Here is a 24965-nt window from a genome sequence, read left to right on the forward strand (position 1 = left end):
GAGTCAATATTCTTGTAACTTTTACGTCATAACGCAACTCGTTACTAAAAGAGCAGAGTAATAAGTACATAGTAAGCCTGTGCCTGTGCAGTACCCTTACAATGAGTTTTTACGTTTTTACAAATATGACTGTATCAGAATTATAGTGTCAGTAATGTAACATTAAATGTCTAAATTGGCAAAATGGCGCTTTATGTTTTGTCTCTCTTTTTGCGAACATGTGAGGTAGACAAAAAGACTTGAGCACTTACTTATTGTTACGTTTACTCAGTCTACTAAGCAAACGGAACAGAATAATGGATTGAGTAAACGTAACGTAAAATTGTGAGATGTTTTGAAAACTCATGGTAAGGGTACAGGACAAAGGGCGCTCACTAATATGTTTCATTTGGGATAAAGGTGAGGCGCAGATGACCTACTGGTTCACGAGATACAAGTACAAGTTCACCGAAGTCGACTACAGCTTGTTTCTGACCTACTCCGTCCTTGTTGGAAGTGTTGGTGAGTGATCCCTCATTATTTATATACATTTTAAATTCGTAATACAATATTTAGATGTGTATGAGGTGCTGACGTCTAGTGGATTTATAATAATTTAATTTTCCAAAAATTTTGTATGTGGTACTCTTACGTTCGTTACTAATTAATTTATCATGGCCAATTTTTGGCTTATAATTTGGATACCAAAATCCAAAGAAACGACATTGATATTGTAACAAGTTGTAAAAGTATAATAGGCTCGAGAGAATTTTAATAGTGGGGCTATTACAATTCTCTCGAGCCTATTATACTTTATTCCTTATTATTATATGTTGCTTAATAAGTATCCAGTTTGGAGGATATACGTGTTTTATGCTGATGGAGAAAAAAATTGGACCGCATCCACTTAACATATTATCTATAAAGGTGTAATCTAATCTTTTGAAGTTTATAGGTGATACGAAAAAAAGTAATTATCACACAAATAAATTTACCTATTTTTAATTTTTTTGAAACGCCGTCTGATAATAAGCCACCACTCATACACTATACATAGAATAGACTTATAGATATACACTCCAAATAGATATGTCCGAAAGGTATTAGTCAGTTATATTTTTAAAATTGAAATTGCAGCAAATGTTCATGTGCATGCTCATGCAGCCCGCCTGTTGGTAAGCACTGCCGGACATGGAAATCTGTAAACAACTACATTTATAGTTGTATCTGAGCTCAATTATGATGATTAAGATGCGTTGTTGTTCATCATCATCATCATCAACCCATTACTGTGCCACTGCTGGGCACGGCTCTCCTCTCAGAATGAGAAGGATTAGGCCTTAGTCCACCGCGCAGGCCAAGTGCGTATTGGTAGACTTCACATACCTTTAAGTTTTTTTTTTATAAATCTCTCAGGTATGCAGGTTTCCTCACGATGTTTTCCTTCACCGTTTTTGCAAGTGATAATTAATTTGTAATACGCACATAAATATGAAAATCAGAGGTGCGTGCCTGGGATTTGAACCTCGGACCCCTCGATCGAGAGACCGCGTTTCTTAACCACTAGGCTATCACTGCTTGTTTACTGCGTTGTTGTTGCTAAGGACTAAAATTGTCTCCTCGTATACAAGGTAACCGGTATTCACACCCTTCCATAGAAGCGCAATAATTGCTTCTTGTTAGAAATAGGTGTGTTCGAGAAACTCTGGTCAAACTTTTGCTATCCTTCAAATTTGATGATATTTTTCTAGAAAATTTAAGGAGATTAGAGAAAAATTACCTTAACAAGAAGCAAAACCAACGCTCCAATAATAACATATTAAAATAAATATATCAGAGTGCTTGTAGAGCTGTCCTTCCTGAATCATTGTGCGTCATTGTCATGGTGTGTGCAATTTAACGGTATTTTAAGGCATGAGTAAAACTACGCTTGCAGGTGCAATTGTGAAATAATGACTAATGGCATTGTCTAGAAGCGTTCCGCATTAAATAAATATTCTAATCTATACATATTATGGATAAAATAGAAATTAACGGACGTGCCTAATATTTAATGACTGTATCTATAGCTCATTAAAAAAGCGGCTAAATAGCATTAAATTATATTATATTAAATATGATGAGTATTGACTTGAGCTGTACCATTGTGTTGCTAACGTAAGGGATGATTTCAGATTGTTTTATGTAACAATTGGAACAAACTTGAAGTACTTGACTCATTTCACCAAATATGGTAGATTTAGATATACGAGTATGTATGTGTAACTGAATTCAAAGATAATTCAAATGTTCTGATCACTCGAATGAGATTCATTTGAACTTCAGCTCAATCGACTATTAACGATTTACAGTTCACTTTAAAATTTAATCAAACAGTTCTTTATACCATTAAGTAGTTCACTGAACTGAATGTTTTAAGTATAGAATATTTTTTATGGATACAGCTACAAATTGAGATATTTTAGATACCCGAATATGTACGGTATCTATAACGTACTTAAAGATTGCCTTATTCACATTCTACGAAATAAAAAACACAGAGCATACCGTCGTAGCCTCAAAAATGCTACAGATACATTTGCCATCAAAACCTAGTTCTAACTTACACAATAACAACAAACAATGGCCTCCTCTTAAATTAGAACCTATCATTAAACTCCAATTCTAAATCGACATTGAATTGGTCAGTTCTAGTTCTGAATTAAAACTATATTTATCTCAGTGTCCTCACTTTCACGTCGACATAGACTCGGGTTTTTGCAATCGGAGTTTTTGTTAGTTACAACATTCATTTTTTGTCTCAATAACGTGAGATGATATAATTGGACGAATGACTATACAAAAACTGTACGTTACTGAATGCTTGTTTCCTGAAAAAAATTACAATAAAAATAAAAGTCATAGAGCCCACAGTACAATGAGTTTTCTAAAACAAAGACTTCGTATGCCCGCTCCGTTGGTATAGGATATCCAATATCCATTCACATATTGTGTTCGTACGTGTATATACGAAATGATTTATTAATTAGTGAAATAAGAAATCAATAATGTGCTATTTTTGCTTACAATATAAAATAAGATTACCCAATGTAATGAAGGCCGTAGAATTTTGTGGAATGTCGTAGAAGGTGCTAGAACATTTCTTCGTTCGGTTCGGTTCGACTGCAGTTGCTACCACCACCGTATTTTTTGTTTTTTCACGCTGTGTAAATCTCATGTGGTTTCATTTCAAGAGTGTGGTAAGACGGAGCTAATGTGAAACATTCCGTCTTATGACTAGCAAACATTTGTGATCAACCTCAAATGAGCTTTGATTGTAGGCTCCAGATGTCTAAAAGCATTAATATTTAAAAAAAAAGGAGGCGAGGCTTCTTTTCTTCTTTTGTATTATAATTATTATGATTGAAGTTTTCTAGCAAAAGCCTAACGCAGCTTATTATATTTAATTTTACCCATCCGCTACTGTTTTGTACTGTAATGTCATTGCTCTATATTACAGCTATAAATAGCACTACGTTATGTAATTATAGACATTGTAATGTGCGGAAGTACGTTCTTGATATTGTCAATATTGGTTGTTTGCAGATAGATTTTTGATATTATGACATACAATTGTAATCGACGCTAATATTAATGTTAATATTATCTTCCTAGAATTCCCTGTGAATAAATATTTCTGATTATATTGTCATTCTAATTGAGATTTTATTGTTACCAGGGCATACTAGTATGTAAACATATTTCAAAGATGGCGTCCGTATTTTCATTATTTACTTGACTTTACGATTATCTAACAGACAAATGAAAAAAGAATTATTATATTTTATTATTGCACAAATGCCCGAAAGTCACAAAGATTCAATTCTATTTACATACATAATTATTTAGAAATAACTTGTAAAAAATACAGTAATTGATTAGAGTTCTAAGTATTAATTAAGTACAAATACTCATGTACCATTAGTTAATACCCATAAAATTACTGATAAATGACGTAATCCACGTGGGTATGTACCTGAAATTAATAGAACTGAAATGGCGTCCTTGCCCACCGTAATCAATATGTACACGAAATTTTCCGCTGTAATCACTGTTTATTTTCCGACACTTCTAGCTACACACCATGATAGCAACCGGAAAGAGATCTTAGTCAAGTAAAATGTGCGAAGAGCAAAGATACATAAGGCTAAGTAAATATTTACGACAGCGTGCGAAATTTTCTTCATGTACTGAGAACTACTGATTATTTTTAAACATTTTCAAATATTTATTTGTCTGTAGGTTTGGAATTACCAGGTTTATAATTTTTACCGCTACATAGCGACAAAAAGGCAGAATGTTTACCCAAATGTAGAGCAAATGTTACGTTAAATCATGTTATTCAATCGAATGCTTGAACTCAAATTTGACTGATTCCATTTAAATTTAATATAGACTTCACAAATTGGCCCTTTCCGATTAGATTTATGTTAAAATGTGTGTACCCTGTCAATATTGTTAAATAAATCGCGTCCTACATAAAGTTATATACATAAAAAGTCATATACTCGTACATAATAAATATTGAACGTTTTTAGGTACTGATTTTAACGTATAAGTTCAACGAAGAGTATAATATTACATATTATTATTGTGATTTTTTGTCTAAGGAGTATCTAATTTTTTGGCATACCCACAAGTCCTCCATTTTGAATTTTGTTCAAAATGGCGGACTTTGTAGGTATGCCAGCCAGGTTCCATGTAAAAATGTATGATGCCCTTTCTGTGATTTTTTTTCACTTGATGCAATTAGTAATAAAACTAATCTAAATTACACCAAATAAATATATCGATAAAGCCTCAATATTACATTTTAATGTGTTAATTTTGTTGTTATTTTCTTTTACCACTAAAAATTTAGTTTTGTTTATTTTTAAGCTGTACCTATAATGAAGTAAACTAAAACAATGAGTATCTACAATTCTACATATTTTGACATATTTTGCGCAGGTTCCTTCATAACAATATATTTGTTCAGCAAGAGATGGAAGATCGAAGACAGCGTTATCGGCGTAGTGGCGTGTGTGAGCAGGATAGCTGCTAGCATCGTGTACGCGTTGGCGCCAAACAGGACCATTTACTTCCTGGGACCAGTGTTGGATATGTTCAGCTCGGCTGGAGCCACCTCGCTGCGATCGATTGCCACTAAGCTGGTCAGCGGCGATGAAGTTGGTGAGTTCATATTTTATAATCTGTGAAAATATACCTATGTGAATAACAAATCCCAATTTAACACCCCGAGCTAAGAGCAATTTACGGGAGCGGTTTTTTGCCGCATCTGCGTGCGGCCGCGACTGCACTCGTGGAATATGAAAATATTGTTAAATAAATTGCTAATTTCATGTCGCGTTTTTTAGCCACGTACGCAACTTGTATTTGATGATTTCCGTCTGATTTGTCGACGTGTTCCACAGAGTTTGCGGGCACTTTCGTAACAGCGACCGCTACGTAACCGCATGAACTTGCGTCCTCGTGAATTTTTAAATAAATCCATTGTTTCCGCGCGCCGCTCCGTGTGTTCTTAGCCTTAGAAGGTGAATTTTGAATAGTCCTTTCTTAGCGCTGATATTAATTATATAAAATCTCCTTTGTATATAACCAGTCGCTCATATCTACGTAGACCCATCGTTTTATGGGTTATGTATAAATCATTCGGTTGTTATTAAGATATGTAGAGTTCTTATGTAAAAATCTAAAAAGTGCGAAAGCCTGTTTATGGAAGCAACGTGTAAAGGTAAAGAACCTTACAGTCACTGAAAACAGTTTTTATTGTAACATATTATGTAAGATTTCTTGGATAATATTAAATCAAATGGAAACGAATTGTAGTATGCTTCCTTTTGAAAGTAATTGTAGCTCGGAATTAACTAAGCATTTATTCAGAGGAACTACAATACAATTAAAAAAAACAATTAAACAATATTTAAACTAAAACTACTAAGATTAACACGAAAATTTTATAAATAAAATAAATAATAAAAAAACAATTAAACATTATTTAAACTAAACCTACTAAGATTAACACGAAACATTTATAAATAAAATAAATGAGCCAAATCGCTGCCCCGAGGAAGTGTACCCAAGATACAAGCAGCATTACTAGCATTACCTCGGAATTATATGCATAGTTCACATAATTATACTTTATTATATTGTATGAAGTATGTAGGTATGTTGGACATGAAACAAAAATTAATATACTCCACTGTATTACATCAGAGAGAAATAATGTTAAATAGCAATCTATATGCATAAGGCAGATCGTGAAAAGAGAAATTAATTTGTAGTTTATTAATCAGCTGTGTATGAGTAAAACCTCCTTCCATTGGGAAGTTAGTTAAAAATTACAGCCCTCTTTGTTATCCCGCAAAATGGGTTAATGTTCTCTAGTCATTTAAATACGATGAATGAGAACTACACAACTCTACATCGTGTAAACAATATTATGCTCACCGCGGATTTTTATTTGTATAAGCTTAAATAATTGTGAAGCATCTACTTATCTTAATATTTTAATTGTCTGAACTTAGCATTTCTTTTTACTATGTTTGTTGAAGAGATATGCGCAAAAGTGTTCTCACGCCAAAACATAAACACATTATAGGTATTTACAGTAACAAGCTGAATATCGTTAACCCATTACTGTCCCACTCCTGTACCCTTACCATGAGTTTTTACGTTTTGACAAATATGACTGTTTGCCCATACAAATTCCAATCAGCGCCCCTAGCGGATTGTATCAGAACTATAGTGTCCGTAACGGAACATTAAATGTCTAAATTGACAAAATGGCGCTTTATGTTTTGTCTCTCTTTCTTGCGAACATGTGAGGCAGACAAAAAGACTTGAGTAATTACTTAGTTACGTTTACTCAGTCTACTGAAGCAAACGGAACAGAATAATGGATTGAGTAAACGTAACGTAAAATTGTGGGATGTTTTGAAAACTCATGGTAAGGCTACTAGGCACGGGTCCTTTGACGTTGAAAGGGGTTTTAGGCCATAGTCTACCGCTTTGGCCAAGTACGATTTGGTAGGCTTCACATACCTTCGATAACATTTTTTACAAACTCTCAGGCATGTAGGTCCCTAACTATGTTTTCCTATAACGTTTAAACAAGTGATAATTATTTCTAATACGCAAATAAATGGAAAAATTAGAAGTTTGAAACAGGACTCGAACCCCGGACCCGTCGAATGAGAGGCAGAGTTTCTAACCATGGACTATCACTGTTAAGTGTGGATTCAAAAAATATTCCACCGTTTTATTTAAAAACTTTTTGAATAAAAGAATCTTAAAATACGTAAAAAATATAAAATTTAAATTGAAAAAAGTAAACGTAATACTGATGTTCTAATTACTGTAACCCTTGAAGTCTCTTATCTAGAACGTTTATTGATAAACTTACGCCTAAAACCGACTACCTAGTCATCGTCTAAAAACTCTAAAATATAGGATAAATCGTCGTAAAGCATCATTATAAAGTTAAAAATATTTTTAATATTAGGTAAACAAAAATTATACTTTAATAAAAAAACTAACAATTCTATTAATAAAGATATAAAATCTATAGGAAATACCGCGATTATAAAAACTGTAAAAGACTAAAGAAGGTAATAATATCTAAGCGATTTCTGTAGAAGTTTTTAAAACACAGGATTTTATTGATAGCTTATGCAATAACTATGATAGTCTACTCGCTAATATCTAGTGCTATGAATTTCGGACACTAAGCTGAAAGCCCGGATTTAGAATACCAGGCACGAACTTCTGACTTTTAGAAGTTAGGCACGTATTATAAATATTGTTATACCCGACTTAAAAGGGACGGATGAAAAACACAGGGAGGAGATTAACGTGACTGATAACTGTCAAAAGTGTAGTTGGCCTGCATGGAGGGTCTGAGTCCGTGTAATGATGGTGTCTTGAGTCCAGGTGGACATAAATTTTTTCGTGAGCATGCAGTTCACCTGACGGTAAGTAGCTTTTGCCGCCAATGGACATCTGTAATCAACCCCAGATTATATTAGTTTCCTATCCCTTACGACGGCTATAAATGCTCCTCTACCCCTAAGTTTTAAGCTAGAATGCCTCGAAAAAGTTTCTCTCCCTAACCAAACTCTTCAAACCAGAACACAGACGTGCTTAACACTGCTGTAAGGCAGAAATAGGTGTGGAGGTGGTTCTGCCGGAGTCGAACCATAGAGGGTTCTACCACACTTGACATGACAAATATACTGAAGAACCATATTCAGCTGTAGGAACTTAGTTCATGAAATGATGACGATGATTACGCGTTACGTCACAACCATCTTTCTACGTCATTGGGTACCAACGATAAAACAAAGTCCATAAAGTGTTTATACTCATTCGCCAGCAACGTTCGAGTTCTGCCAATAATATCTTTCCAATATTTTATATAAATAACGAGCGACAGTTTCGTAGTGCTGCCAGGATTCTTGGTTTATGTGAGACGTCCTGATATATGATTTATTTCTGGAATTAATTAACTTAATTACTGACTATAATATCAAAATGTGCCTAGCGTTATATATTTTTTTACAATATAGGAGTAGCAGACGAGCATGCAGTCCGCCTGATGGTAAGTGGCTACTGCCGCCCATGGACATCCGTAATCAACCCCAGATAGGATTAGATATTCCTATCTGAGGTCGGCCACAGATATGCCGCTACCCCTGAGGACTAAGCTGGAACGCCTCAGTAAAGTCTGTCTCCCTTACCACACCCTTCAAACCGGAACACAGCAGCGCCTAACACTGTTATTAGGTAGAAATAGGTGTGGCGGTGGTGCCGCCGGAGTCGAACCACAAAGGGTTCTACCACCTTCAAGCAAAGCACATAATTTAAACATTTTTTATCCCTTTTAAATAACATAAAAGTATCAATTGTTATGTTGAAAAACCTGCTTAAATAGGTAGGTTGTTAGTCGGTTGGGTAGGTTGGTTGTTATGAGAAAATATAGGTATACAAATTAACAATGTGTATATAGGTAAATTTGAAGAAGTAAATATGATGAAATTAAATGAAAAATTTACACGTTTTATCTTACAAAAATAATATAAGTGTTATCTTATCTCATTATAAATTGTGACAGGGAAAAATAAGAGAATAGTTAGTTCAGCTCTTTGCGAAAAATAGTGTATACTTCTTAAAACATCTTTTTTCCAAAGTTATGATACTTAAGTTGGATTACATAATTGAACGTAAATCATATGAATTGATTTAGACTTAGAAAGTCATGTGTATGTTATGTATTTTATTGTACATGTAATAAGTGCACGTTTATTGTATTTTAGCAAAATAGTAACAGAATACTACCTATTCTGTTACTATTTTGCTGAAATTCCTCTTAAGATTCTGTGACTCAGACGATATCTGAAATTTAGTCATATTGACAGCCAGCCAAAATATTTTTATTTATTTTCCTCTAAAATTGCATTTTAATTTATTTATTCGTAGAAACAGAAATATTCTCAAATTACATCAGCCATGGTTCCGCTACGTACAGTCAGCTTCACTAGTAGATGAGAAGATCAAAATTCCAAAAATTCTATACCACCCAAACTTTCATAAGTCACTACACATCCCTAGCATCATAATTAGATGAAAATTAATGCGTCAAAAGTAGCTGAACAACGTATGTACAAAATAGCTAACGTCACTAATATGATAAGTCGTTGTTCAGCTACTTTTGACACTGTAGTATTCATCTACTTTTAAAGTTTTACGGCGTTCTTCTAATCATGATGCTAGTTGTGTTCAGATACTTATAATGTTCATCTACTTTTGGAGCTGACTGTACATTCGCAGTACTCGTAGATGGCAACTCGCCTGTTCTCTGAGTATGTATGTGTTTGTTTAAAATATTTTCATCGTAGTAACAGTATCTTACAGTATTTTTAAATCTACGTTTATTTATTCACTATGTCATTAAGCAAAGTATCCTTGATGTGAACAACGCAATAGCGCTTGCTTTACACAACAGATAGTAGGTAATAGCGTGCCTATGTGTCGACCTTATATTTATTCTGGTTCCATATTTAGACGTTTTACAGTTTTCAGTCCAAATATGAGTTATTTGAAAGTACTGGTAAGTGTTGTATTATTCTCTTTTGATTTTATAAGAGTAGCAAATGAGCAAGAAAATCGTATCATGGTAAATGATGATTGCCGTCTATGGGTATTTTTAATCAACTCCAGACAGGCTTAAAGTCTTACCTAAGATTGATGACAAATGCGTTGTATCCTTAAGGTTACACCTCGTATACCCTTACCATGCCTTTCAAAGCAGAACACAGCAACAATTAATACTGTTGTCATTTGGTAAAAATAAAAAATTGATAACCAAATAAAAGAGGAAAAGGTACTTACAAATCTTATTCATATTTGTCTATCTATAATTATTTATAGATCTTAGGGCAGGAAACCTTAGTATGAATCCTATTACTGATCGAAATATATTGCCTTTATTTATTGTAATAAGTTGAAAAAATATAGAAATGATACGCTTAATGTGGTTATTACCGTAAGGTATTCATATGTGGTGATTTGTCAGTATTTACGCCATAGATTTTAATACCGATAAGAATAGCATTGTAGAGTCAACGGTGTAGAGATTTTCCATATATATTAAACGTATAAAATGTAATATGTATAAACTCATTTATATTTATAGTTAGAGAAAATTTAATGTGTCATTTTTAATTCATCTCAGGTATTTTCAAACGTTTTTGGACTAGTTTCAAAAGGTTTTGGACTAGTTTGGACGTCTTTGACTATGGAAATTGTAGTAGCGGCTGAGGATACAGTCCATCTGATAGTAAGTGGTCACTGTCGCCTATCATCATCATCATCATCTAAGGCGCTACAGCCACGCGTGGGCCTTGAACTGGTCCAGAATATTTCTTACAGCCTGGTCTATCCTTGGCTCTCTCTTTCCATTTCGCCACGCCCAGAGTGACGTTCAGGTCCTGTTCAACTCCATCTAGCCACCTGAGTTTTGGCCTTCTACGATTTCTTCGCCCATCTGGTTTACCATTTAGTAGACGTTTGGGTACCCTTGTTTCACCCATTCCTTCAACATGTCCTGCCGATCGTAGGCGTACAACTTTAATAACCTTGATAACGTTAGGCTCATCATACATATGGTAGACCTCGTGGTTGTATCGAGTTCGCCAAACCCCATTTTCTTGCACTGCACCGAAAATACGTCTCAGGATTTTTCGTTCGAATACTAATCACTGTCGCCTATGGACGTAATTAACTCTGTAAATTGAATACTGGTGGTTTTTGCTGAAGTCTATCACAGATGCGTTGCGACTTCTGACGACTTAGATGAGTTGACCTCACATCCTTCCACCGAAACGTAAAAACTGTGCGCTAGAGACATGTGTGGCGGCAGTACCTCTCCGCCGAACCATACAGGTTGTACCTTTAAAATACAGTTTATTACATTTTTTAATAATATTATTTTTGTATACACATGTAATTAAAACTTGCAAATGGTAGGTATATACATATAATATTGCGTCTATAATTGTAGCGTGGTAAATTACAAAAAGAGCAATTAAAATCTTATCAAAAGAATTTATTCTTAACATTTTATTATTATAAATCAAACATGAAACGGTCATACGATGTCTGATATAAGGAATTTTAAAATATTTATTTTATTCTTCGATGTAGAGACCTAAACCCATACTTGGATCCATATTGCAATAAATTATATTTGCCGGCTTGGTATTTACCTCTTCCCATAACTAAAATTTAAAAATATAAACCTGGGGAGGATGGAGCATAATCTACCATAATTTTCCAATGCAGATTAATGTATGAATATTGATAAATGATGTGTTAAATCATAATCCAAGATAGGTTAAGACAAAACGGATTTTTTTTGACGAGACTTAATTAATTTTATCAATTAAATTTCAAACACACTCCAATGATTTTAGTCGAATTAAGTGCACTTGGCACAATTAAATAAATGGCCACTTTCTCACTATTATGTGCTTATGAATAAAAATAACATTGTTAAGTAGTATTTTTATATTTTACCTACACAGTCTAGTCTTTTAACTGACGCTTCATATTTAATAGAACTTTCATATAAGGCTTAGATATCTTAATAAGAAATTTACTTTACAGGGGATGATTAGATTTGGTCCTTTAAAGTATCTCTCAAGTTAATTGTTATACTCGTAATACTTTAATTACTCTTAAAAAATACTCAAAATGTGTACGTGTAGATGATACAATTGTATTTGACAGAAATAACTGCCAGTAATATATTAAACTGTTGAAATAAATTTGTATATTTTAATTAACATATTGTCATAACTTTCGAGGTAAATTCAATTAATAAGCATTTATTTATCAGTGGCACACAGCTGTACATGTCGTACATAGCAACTATTACAGAAATTCGTTAAGAAACAAAAGTAGAAATAATTACATTACAACTATTATTGCGTACCTATAAAATAGGCAATACAATAAATTGCAACGAAATGTGGTTAGGGAAATAAATCAATGTAGTTGATGTAAAAAGGACAGAACGCCTAAAAGAGATGAAGTTGATAATAACAGACTTATTTAGATCATATGAAGTTATTTAAGTCTAAGGAACGTATTTTTTGTGAGTTAAGAGGATGAATTTTTATTTGGGTAGTACAAGCATCTGTCTGAGAGATTCGGATTCCCACAAAATATTTAATACTATAATTATGTGTATGTTTATATAGTAGATACACACCTTGTATTTTCCCTATTAATAAATTTAAAGTTTCTTCCTAGTACATTCAAGAACGATAAACTGATATATACCCACCCTGCCCTTTTTGTTTTAAACTTTATTAATATAGTATTTGTCTTATTAGGGGGACTCTATAAATTCAAGTCAAGTCAAAGAAGGAAAGTCAAGTAAAGCCTTATCTAATAAAGTCCTGCTTTTACCCTTTGTGTATGGAACCCCAAAAGTTACGAGATCATATCAGTGTATAATGTGTATACTTTAATATTAAAATAATCTTTCGCATCTTCCGCAGGTAAAACAAGCTCTCTAATAAGCATATCCGAAGCTCTGGTTCCGGTGGTGTATTCGCCGGTGTACAGTAAAGTGTACCTGTCTACCCTATCGTCGTTTCCGGGCGCTTTCTACCTGATCAGCGCCTCGCTAGCAGTGCCAGCTATAATTATATTAATGTAAGTATATTCATAGGTAACTTTAAGTAAAAACGAAGTATATTACAGGTAATTTAAACGCATAAAAATGAACGATCATGGATTTTTTTGCCCTCCTGAGAGCTAAGAGGAGAGAGAGAGGCGACTATTGCTTCGTATGTACCTAATCCTCACCCTTCCAAACGCAAGAGCTTCACGCTTGATAAGGGGGTGGCGATGGTACCTTCCAGGTCGAACCATACGTTCTACTACCTTTAAATTTACTACTTTACACCCATGGATAAGTATAGATATCTCACCACCTTGTAATTGAAGGAAGCCACAAATGGCTGACCCATACGTAAAATGGCTGACTGTTTTCCCATTACGTCTCCGACTGTCATAGTGTAATTTACACGGAATAATGCCGACATGTGCAGGTAAGTGGTACAAAATACCCGAAATCGAAGAAATATCGTTTCATTCGTAAATGCTCTAAAAACATTTTTTAATATTTTTCAAACACGAAAATTGATGACAGTGACAATTTCAATTGTCAAAACTGGTAACATTTTCTTGTTAGGAGTGAGTAATCTTTACTAATCTATGTTTACACCTTATATTTTGTAGTTCACCAAGACCCAAGTCTCATTGTCCCAAATTACCCCTTCAGGACTATCTACGCATCTGTGGCCGATCTCAAGTAGAACATATATCCTACTTGCAATTGATTGCAATAACATGTTTAGATACAAAGAATATGTCTCAAGTCTCACGATTTATTAAACGTATATACTTTGGATGGGAAGCCTATTAGATGGGCATTGAACGGCCCAAGTTACGAAGGAAGGAATGTCCAAAAATATCTCGTATACAGCTTTAGTGCCAAAGCAGGGTAACATTTGAAAACACGTTTGTCAACTTTTTAGTTGTTTTACTTTCGATCAACAAATATTTTTACGAATGGCGTGAATATGGAAGACTTACGTATTCCTTACGGACCTTTTCGCTCCCGAAGAACAATAGCAAAGCATTTTTGATAGGATACAGGGCACTTTCGTAGGGAGAGAGTCGGTTACAGTATAATTTTCAATCAGCGCCTCTAGCGGATTATATCAGAACTTGGAAATAGTATCGGCCAATACGTAAACAAATACCAAAACAGTCATATTTGTCAAAACATAAAAACTCATGGTAAGGGTACAGATGTCCATGGGCGGCATCTATAATGCAGTGAATGATGTGAGGCAACTGTATACAGCCTTATTCAATTATTATTCAAGTTTATTAATGCAATATCCTAACATTCGCCTATTCTTCACATGAGCACAGTAATGCTCAGTAGCCTCTATCCATGGCATCGAAAAGAGGTCACAAATTCTGCCTTAGAAATTCACTCTATTCTATGTATTTTAATTAATTCGCTCAAAAGTAGTTTTATGTGACATAATCTTCAAGGTCTGATAAAATATTATTATTAATGTCCGAAATAGCGCTCTTATTAAAATACATTGACATTCAATTATCTATCTATATTATTTTTATTTATTTAAATTTACATGAATTTAGGTTATGATACATTCTCTCGCGTAATGAAGTAAATCTCTGCAATTCTAGTAATAACAATTTCGAAACCCTTGTAAAAAGAGACCTTGCGGTCGACTCAGTTCGCCCTTAATTCTGTCAATGATCGATTTCTAATCTCAACCTTGAACTGCATTTTCTATTACTGTATAAATCCGCGAACAGTAAACCTTAACCGACCTTAAAGCCCTATTAAATGGAAAGTAAAGCAATGAACGATATTATAGAACGTATTGAATGAATCCGCCACATTTATTTACTTACTAGTTTTTGCCCGCGGCTTCCTTCGCCCGCGTTTAAAAGAAAATAATATGACATACTAACATACATAAAACTGAAAATTCGTATCTTCATTGGAACATCAGTGGCGCCATCTGGCGAAAATAGGTCGTACCAACTCTGGAACCTTCGTGGGCTCATGGACAACGACTTTGCTAAAGATCATCACTTGATCAAATGCATAGTTTACGATTCTATCCTTACTAATATCGATTAAAATAATCGAAGATCGATTCTCCGATTAAGCGATCTTAGATTGCCATCCCTAGTTCCCGTGGGATTTCCGGGATGAAAATTACCCTATGTCCTTTCTCGGGTCTCAGACTGTCTTTGTACAAAATTTCATTAAAATCGGTTCAGTGGTTTAGGCGTGAAGAAGAGACAACCAGACAGACAGACAGAGTTACTTTCGGATGTATAATATTAGTAAGGATAGTTCTATAAATAGCAGTACCGTCTATAGGTACTACGAGTATAAGGGCACGCAGGGCCCATGCCTAGGACTCGGGCCCCAAAGAGTATTATTTTTATTATGTAAAAGGGCAATATTAGTATGATTTACAACTTTTAATTGAGTGATTGTATTTTAATTAAAATAGAAATGGTAGTCTACTAACATACTTTTTTTTGGGCTACTATTGTTGTTCGTTACTTGTAGGATGGTAAATAACCACAACATATTGGAGGTTAAACATTGTTTAATTAATACTGCTCATCAGGACCCCAAATTCCTGTGAGCCCAAGGGCATTTCCTAAATCGGCCCCGATAAGTAGCTTCGAGACAACTAAATAAAGTATAGAACTTTTTAATGAATTATAATTATATCGATTCTATGTTTTTGTCTTTCTTATGAGGTAAGGAATAAATCACGTGGCACAAAGCCCATCATAATATTGGTCGCGAATAGGATTCGATCCTCGGTTAAGACTTAAGTAGACTACTGATCTAGTTCTAGATATTTGTGTACTAGTTTTTTGTGAATATTTAGTTTTAATTTAATAACTTATTCTAAACTTAGTTTTATATTATACTTTTTATTGTAACGTTACATTTATTTACAGTTTACTTTTGTTTAGAAAATTTTTATCAATAAAAACTATTGCGACTAATATTTGGAATATAATAAAATGTGGAACAATACGACTTGTGGAAATCGTACATAGTAATGTTATTTGAAATAACTTTGTTATAGATCAATATTAATATGTAACTAGGGTTATCTCATAATTAAATTCACGTGTAATCTGTCTTAGTATCACGGCGTGCATCTTTGCACGAAACAAGGGCATGTGAAAACGTCACAGATAAATGATTCATCCTATCTTCTTCAGGAAAGCTGATAATTGAAATTACGTGTACATAAACAGTGCATCATAAACCCGGTTACGTCACGCTTTACATTTGTCAGATACAATTTTATATGTATTTTTATATAAAGGATATACAGTGTTCCAATAGAAATTCACGTCTTCATTTTGGCTTTAAGGACACCTTTCTGCAGCAATCCTTGAGATTCAAAGACGCGCAAAAAAGCTTTCATGCATTTTGCAAATAGGATAAATAAGAAATAAATCATTAAATTAATTCCTTAAAACTTAGAATGTTTTGGAAAACAAATGTGTATTAATCAATTTCTAATTCCCAAGTATAATCAATTTCTTGGAAATTTCGAGAACTAAATATGTGAGTAGGTCATGATAAATTAGAATTGTTTATTTTGAAATTGTAACAAACAATTTAATTATTAAAAAGTAGGTAATAATTTTCTATTTGACTACGTGATATTTTTCTAGCCAGTAATTTAATAATGAAGAAATGTTAAGAAACATTTGTGATAATCGTTTGCATTAACGATTTACCAATATGTTAAGCAAACTATAGGTTTGTTTGTTTATCTACTTGTTTTTATACGCAATATCTACTCTACCATTATCTAGAAACACCATTATTTTAACTTAATTTATTCATTGTTAATTTTAATTTAAAAGTATAAGGGAAAAATGTCTTCCTAAAAGCAATTATGAATTTTATTTACTTCGTGTGTCGAAACCCCATCGCCATTATGACGACCTGCTTTGTTCAAATTTGAGTAAAGTCCGTGATGAAGCGATACTATAAAACTCAGAGGTTTTCTAATTCATAGTTCAGATGTTACAGCGTACATACATATCTATTATTATCTATGATTGATCTCTGGACTCCTATTCTATTACAATTTATACAGAAGTCACTTAGTATTTAGGACCTTTTCACGCCCTATTGTCATTACTGTCCCGTTTTTTTAAATATGTGTGTTATAGAACGTATTTCGCAGTTTCTTCTCCATAACGACATACCTTGCGATGGCGTGGTATGTTGACATTCAAAGAGAGTTCTGTAAAAAATCCACTTTGATTTGATCAAAAGAAGTTGACTGATAGATTTAATACCTGCATTTTACGTAACTCTGTACATAACTTACTACGTATGTATTTATCTGTCTATTTATCAACATTACGTGTATCTTACGTATGCAGGCAGGTAGTTATCTTTATGCTAATTTCTGATTCTAATGCAGTTTTTTGCATTGATACCGGTTCAATTGTGATTTGTTTAAAATTTCATAAAAATAATTTGGCTTATTTTGGTTTGACTACTGCGGTATCAAAATGTCTTTTTTTTGATAGGAGGAAATCTCCGAAAAGTAGATACACAATATTTTGAGTGGGATTTCACGATATCGCGTGTACCATTTTTCTCGTTTTGAACTACTTAGCCATAACTATAATCAAACTTATACGTTGCATAAAATATAGATAACATAAGGATGTATTAGAACACGATTATAATTATATGTAAATAATAACAACAAACTGCATCATTGGAAAGAAGTAGGTATAAAAAAAACAGGTTACATCAACATTTAATAGCTTAATTTAAATATATTAACTTGATTTACAATAAACAACCTTCCATGTAGGTATGTCATCAGCAACCCATTACTGTCCCACTGCTGGGCACAGGTCTCCTCCCATAATGAGGATTAGGCCATAGTCCACCGCGCTGGCCAAGTGCGTATTGGTAGACTTCACATACCTTTGAGATTTTTTTTTTATAAATCTCTCAGGTATGTAGGTTTCCTCACGATGTTTTCCTTCACCGTTTAGCAATTGATAATTAATTTCTAATACGCACGTAGCTTTGAAAAATCAGAGGTGCGTGTCTGGGATTTGAACCTCGGACACCTCGATCGACAGGCCGAGTTTCTTAACCACTAGTCTATCACTGCTATTTTAGTATTAGTACGTATTGTAGTTGTATTAGCATGTAGGTATGTAACTATATACAATTGTACCTACTTTAGATATTAAACCATTGATGATCTAATATGGATAATATTAATCTAAAACGAACGATTAAATGTTGTTTAATTCGATACAATTAATTAGTTATTAATAAGCATGATGACGATGACTAAAAGTAAGATTAAACTAAATTCACCAGTAAATAAAATTAACATTTATTACCGTTAATTAACTTCTATTAATATATGGTTACATCACGATCTTGGGTAGGCATCCGATACATGGGAGACATCTAAATACATATAACTCAAAGGTGACTGACTGACATAGTGATCTATCAACGCACAGCCCAAACCACTGGACGGATAGGGCTGAAATCTGGCAGGCAGGTAGATATTATGACATAGGCATCCGCTAAGAAAGGATTTTGATCAATTCTACCCCCAAGAGGATAAAATAGGGGATGAAAATACTACTTCGTAACGCGAGCGAAGCCGCGGGCAAAAGCTCGTCGTTCAATAAAAGTTTACTACACGAATCCTCTATCATACTTTACCATTGAATGTGGTAGACCCCTTTGTTCATCTCCGCCACACATATTTCCTGCTCTGCTGTGCTTCGGTTTAGAGGGTGCGGTAAGGAAAGTAGTACTCAGGGCATCACTGCATCTATGCCCGACTTCAGGCTCTAATGTTATCTGGGATTGATTAGAGATGTCTATTGGACGATTGTCTATAAGTAGCCACATACCATTAGGTGGACTGCATGCTCGCTTGCCATTTCGATATATTAAAAAAAAAAGAAATTAAGATCATAATACTTTATGTATGAATTCGAAGCAGCAAACGGTAATTCTATATTCCCATCTGGTAGTTGGTGGTCATATCATATGGATGTACATATGTAGGTATTAGGAACATCTCAATAAGATGAAATTCTATTAGAGGATGCATTAGATTAGTAAAGATACTTCGCCGCCTTGAAATTGAATGAATGAAGTAAGTCTTTTATTGAATTCTTGACAAATAAAAACATTTTTAGAGAAAATTTACGAATAAATAACGAATACTGCGTAATTTACATAATAAATAAATAATTATTTCAAATATTTTGGGGACACTTTAGCACGGAGACGTGGCAAAACTTTTTACGCAACTATTTCAATTCTCAAAACTTACATTTTATTGTTAGGAGTGAGTAATCTTTACTAATCTATGGAGGATGCATTACTCCTGAGAACTAAGTCGGAACGTCTCTATGTGTCTCTACATTTGTAGACCAATGGCTTATTACTTTCTTTTCCTCTGCGCCAGCGACCTTGAATTTAAATTAAAGTTTACAACCCCTCGAGTCTCTCTAAAATCAGTTCAGTTATTTTTAATTTAATTTGTAGGTACCTTTAGGAAAATCAAATTAGGAATTAGGTTTTGTTCAATTTAAATGACTAGGTACATAAGGATTTCTTTTTTATAATAAAGGAGTAGCAGACGAGCATGCAGTCCACCTGATGGTAAGTGGCTACTGCCGCCCATGGACATCTGTAATCAACTCCAGTTAGGATTAGATATACCTACCTGAGGTCGGCCACAGATGCGCTGCCACCCCTGAGGACTAAGCTGGAATGCCTAGGAAAAATATGTCTCTCTTACCACACCCTTCAAAACGGAACACAGCAGCGCTTAACACTGATGTTATTAGGCAGAAATAGGTGTGGCGGTGGTGCCGCCGGAGTCGAACCACAAAGGGTTCTACCACCTTTAGAAACTCAAATTACGAACTTCAAAATATGTACTGCACCTTTATTGCATTTGCATTGTTTTACTGCATCTATACTGCATTTTACGTACGTGACTAATAACTTTAATTAATAATTAATCCATCCAACGTTTTACCTACGAAAGATTGACATTTCACTATAGCCTACTAGAAATTGTTATGTTTCGATCTTTGGTGGAAGAGAATTGGTAGATTGATTATAAAAGGCTTAAGTATACCTATCTACGTGTATATTTATCTTGCGTTTGACCGCGACCTCACATCTTGATAAGTAATATATTATGAATTTATGACCGACATACAGGTATATTTAGCATATTAGGTACTAAGAAAACATTTATCTATTTATATTTACATTAAGCTATTTTTATCAGTACCCTTACCATGAGTTTTTACGTTTCGACAAATATGACTGTTTTGGTATTTGTTTACGTATTTGCCCAAACAAATTCCAATCAGCGCCCCTAGCGGCTTGTATCAGAACTATAGTGTCAGTAACGTAACATTAAATGTCTAAATTGACAAAATGGCGCTTTATGTTTTGTCTCTCTTTTTTGCGATCATGTGAGGCATGCAAGAAAAAAGAACTTGATCACATACTCATTGTTACGTTTACTCAGTCTTTTGAAGCAAACGGAACAGAATATTGGGTTGAGTAAACGTAACGTAAAATTGTGGGATGTTTTGTAAAGTCATGGTAAGGGTAAGGGACATGTTTTCAAAGTTTTCACTTCAAGTTGTTTTCAAACATCGAATTAATAACAAATAAATAATAAATAAAGTCGTTTAGTTGGAAGTAGATATAGTTTATCGATAAAATGTTCGATGTAATATGTATTATATAGATACCATTAATAGTATTCATTGCAATACTAACGGAAAATTATCGATATTATGTTTGTGTTATGTAAGTATTTATAGCATCGATGCTGTCGATTCTACAAAAGGTACCTATTGATGGTTTAAGGGTCGTTTAAGTAATTGATGTCATTTTAGATCAAAAATTCTCACATCTATTTCGTATATTGCCGACTTTTAAACGTTTTCTACTAGTGCGAAGGTTGGCGAAAAAAGATATGTCTAACTTGCTAGTTATATTATTGCTATAATCTGTATGTTTCAGACGACCAAAAAGTAAGTCCTACTTCTGTCTGAAGCAGGCCTTGTAAATATGCAAACTCCACGTTTGGTTTATTTAGGTAGGTAGGTCCTACTTGGAACGTGCTATTATTCGACCTATTGATTATTCGACTAACTATTCATCATCATCATCAACCCTTTATTGTCCCACTGCTGTGCACGGGTCTCCTCTCAGAATAGGAAGGATTAGGCCATAGTCCGCCGCGCTGACCAAATTCGTATTAGTATGTGAAGTTGAAGTGAAGTTGAAGAAGAAGAACCTTTGAGATTTTTTTTATATAAATCTCTCAGGTGTGCAGGTTTCCTCGCAATGTTTTCCTTCACCGTTTAAGAAAGTTATAAATAATTTATAATACGCACATAACTTTGGAAATCAGAGGTGCATGCCTGGGATTTGAACCCCGGACGCCTCGATCGAAAGGCCAAGTTTCTTAACCACTGGGCTTTCACTGCTACACTACTAACGATTAGGTAATAAGTATGTCCAAATAATTATTATATCAATAATCGCTATTTCTGGTATAGGTTATATGACCCATAAGAAGCCTTATTATATTTGCATTAATATGTTGTGGGCTTAGGGGCATAGATTAGTAAAGATTACTCGCTCCTAACAAGAAAATGGAACCTTTCGACAACTGTCACTGTCATCTATTTTCGTGTTTGAAAGATATTAAAAAAATGTAGTTTTTAGATCATTTACGAATGAAACGATATTACTTTGCACTTTTTCTTCGTTTTCGTGTCTTTACTGCGCATGTCGGCATTGTTCCGCGCAAATTACACCATGACAGCCATAAAACGGCTGACAGAACTGTCAGCCGTTTAAGTCATTTAATGGCTTCCTCCAATTACAAGGCGGAGAGATATCTATACTTATCTATGGTTGTAGGTGTCAAATTAGGCGAATAATATTATTGAATATTATTATACTATAATAATGCTGCGTACTATTATTTTCCTTGTCACCTACTTTGTTCTGTACCTACGGTTTATCGCACAAACACGTGTGGATAAGTTGCCAATGTCTTTATTTAAGAGACGTGTCCAAGATTGCAATATTATTGTGTAATTATTATTAATAATAATAAACAAAGAATAATAGAAGACTGATAATATCATTTGTCTATAAGATATCTGGACACGATACATTAGCACTTTTAATTATTAGGAACTAGTAACTAAATAATTATTTCGCATATAATTGTTCGTATTATGAAATACGCTGAACTATCATTTTCGTAACTCTTATGGGTACGAACAATAATCAAAATTTAAGTAGATCCCCAAGATTTAATAATGATTTCTTTGCCCTGAAGTTGTTACGAGCAGGTGTAGTCATACAATTTGCTATAGCGACGCGATTCATTTCTATATTCAGAGCGGACTAGCAGTTTTACGCGGACTATAATAATCGTATGTGTAGTAATATGCACCAACTTAGACCACAGGGAAAGCAACATATATAGATAGATTCTTTATTGCACACTTCAGTAGATCATAACGATAATACACAATTATGTAGGTTAATCGTATGCAATAGGCGGCCTTATCTCTAAGCAGCGATCTCTTCCAGACAACCTATGCATGGAAAAGGTAAGGAGGAAGGTGGGAAGTGTGTGTGAAGTTAGAGAAGGAATAACATGGTTAGATTACCTAATGACCGAGCGCAGATAACATGAACCAAACTTATGATTATTTATTTGATATTCCAACTTATCCAGGCGTTTAGATATAAAATAAACTCGACAAAGTAACAGCTTCTATTTTCTTTTTTACAGATCAATTACAGTTCTGCGACGAAAAGAAGCTATGAATGCTGCCACTCCAGCTAAGTCTAAGGAAAACGAAGTTACTCGATTTTAAATGAATTTGTATTATATAATGTATTTATTGTTAAGATTAAATGTTACCTATTATGTACCTACCGCAAAATCTCAATAAAATTAAGGTTTGTAATTATTTAAGAGCTGTTTCATTTTCCTACAAATACTAAGACATAATAATAGGTACCTAATATTCTTTTCTGTGTAAGAATCTAGTTGAAGCAGTCGTGAACTCGCAAAAACCACTACTGGGCACGGATCTCCTTTCAGAGTCAAAGAACTTTAGGTCTTAATCCACATAAGAACTTAGGCATGTGGGTTTCCTCATAATTTTCCCTTCACCCTTAGGCTGGCCATACATGGACAGCTCGAGCAGTTACCCCGTTATCAAACTACACGGACTGCTCTTGCAGTCAGAGTAAACAGCTTGAAGCTGCCATTGATAACTCCTTGAGCAGTTAAGCTAACTGCTCGAGGAATTCGTGCAGATAGGAAGCGTGCGCAACGAGGAATGAAGAGCGCGGGCTGAGGTAACTGCGCGAGAGCAGTCGACAGCTCGAACAGGCAGTGTGTGGCTGGCGACTGCTTGACCGCAAGATGAAAAATCACCGTGCTGCCAACCGCCTCAAGCAGTTGCAACTGCTCGAGCGGTTCGTGTATGTACATACTTATAAGTCTGAAGTTCACTATGCAGTCGCAGCTTGAAGCATTCGATACTGGCTGCTCCAAGCTGCTCGTGTATGGGCGGCCTTAAAGAAATAATTATTTTTAATTGTAATTACTTGTAAGTATAACCAGTGCCGGATTTAGAGGCCTCCTGGCCCCAAATTATTTTCCGAATAAAATGAAAAACTTTTTCAGTTGAGTTTTTCAATAAATATTTTATTGTGAAACGCAGGTAGATTCTTCTAGTATTCATGTTTGTACAAAGTACTGTAGATAAAGGTAAAAGAGCGAAAATAATATCAAAGGAAAAGATTTTTTTTTACTAGTGTTTACTAGTCGGAATTAAAAAAAAAATCCGACGTCGCTATTGTGGGGGCCCCTCTTTTGAGGAGGTTCAAAGCCCAGGCACCTCTGAATTTTCGGAATTACGTGCGTATTAGAGTGTGAGGGGACATCGTGAGGGAAATGACATATCTGAGTGGTCATTACAAAAAAAAAATTAAAACTGTGTAAATTGTACCAATTCGCACTTGATCAGAGCTTGGAGTACGGCTTAACTCCTCTCACTCTGAGCAGAGACCCGTGCCCAACAGTGGGTCAAAAACAATTTGACGACATATAAGGTACACTAACCTATATAGAGTAAAAAAATAAAGGACCCTGGGATTAGAACGGCAGAATTTTAATTTCAACTTGCCTATCACTGCGTCGAGAAGAAAAAGGTTGAATGAGTTATTTATTGGATTATTTCTGGATTTAATTAGATGATTGAAAGACTAAAAAGTAGGTCACATTATCCTATGTGTTATACAAGTCTCGCAAGCCGAAATAAAACCTCTAGCCCACAATAGAACACATACGTCACGTATACGTAAACATACGTAAACAAATAAATAAGAGAAGGTATGCATCATAACCAAGTCATAGTCAGGTAAGAAGAAAAATAATTTAAAATAGTTTATATTTGCTTATGATATTTTTGAGTGAAATCATTCACATTAAATTACTTTATCTGTCAATATTATGGTGTAATGTTCATTACCGTTAACCTATTATGAAAAACCGGCTAAACCTGAATTATAATCGATTGCTGGGCTGTATAAATTAGTTTATGGGTCAAATAGATTCATATTATATTATGCCGGTACTGATAAGGATAGGTATTATTCCCACCAGTATTTATATAAATTTAGCGATAAATATTCGTCA

General features: G+C 34.3%; 1 protein-coding gene across 1 annotated transcript in view; it reads left to right on the plus strand.

Annotated features, from left to right (window-relative positions):
- Positions 1-23226, plus strand: part of LOC140752407 (lysosomal proton-coupled steroid conjugate and bile acid symporter SLC46A3) — a 36702-nt gene extending 13476 nt beyond the window's left edge. Inside the window, exons 2-5 of the mRNA XM_073086693.1 lie at positions 400-501; positions 4969-5190; positions 13086-13242; positions 23046-23226. Coding sequence (XP_072942794.1) covers positions 400-501; positions 4969-5190; positions 13086-13242; positions 23046-23130 — 566 coding nt within the window. The 3' untranslated portion in view covers positions 23131-23226. The remainder of the gene's footprint in view (positions 1-399; positions 502-4968; positions 5191-13085; positions 13243-23045) is intronic.
- The last annotated feature ends 1739 nt before the right edge of the window (positions 23227-24965 follow it).

Source organism: Epargyreus clarus, unplaced genomic scaffold (genome assembly GCF_041222505.1).
Source record: "Epargyreus clarus isolate Ecla_fem2 unplaced genomic scaffold, WU_Ecla_fem_2.2 ptg000024l, whole genome shotgun sequence".
Lineage (NCBI taxonomy): Eukaryota > Metazoa > Arthropoda > Insecta > Lepidoptera > Hesperiidae > Epargyreus > Epargyreus clarus.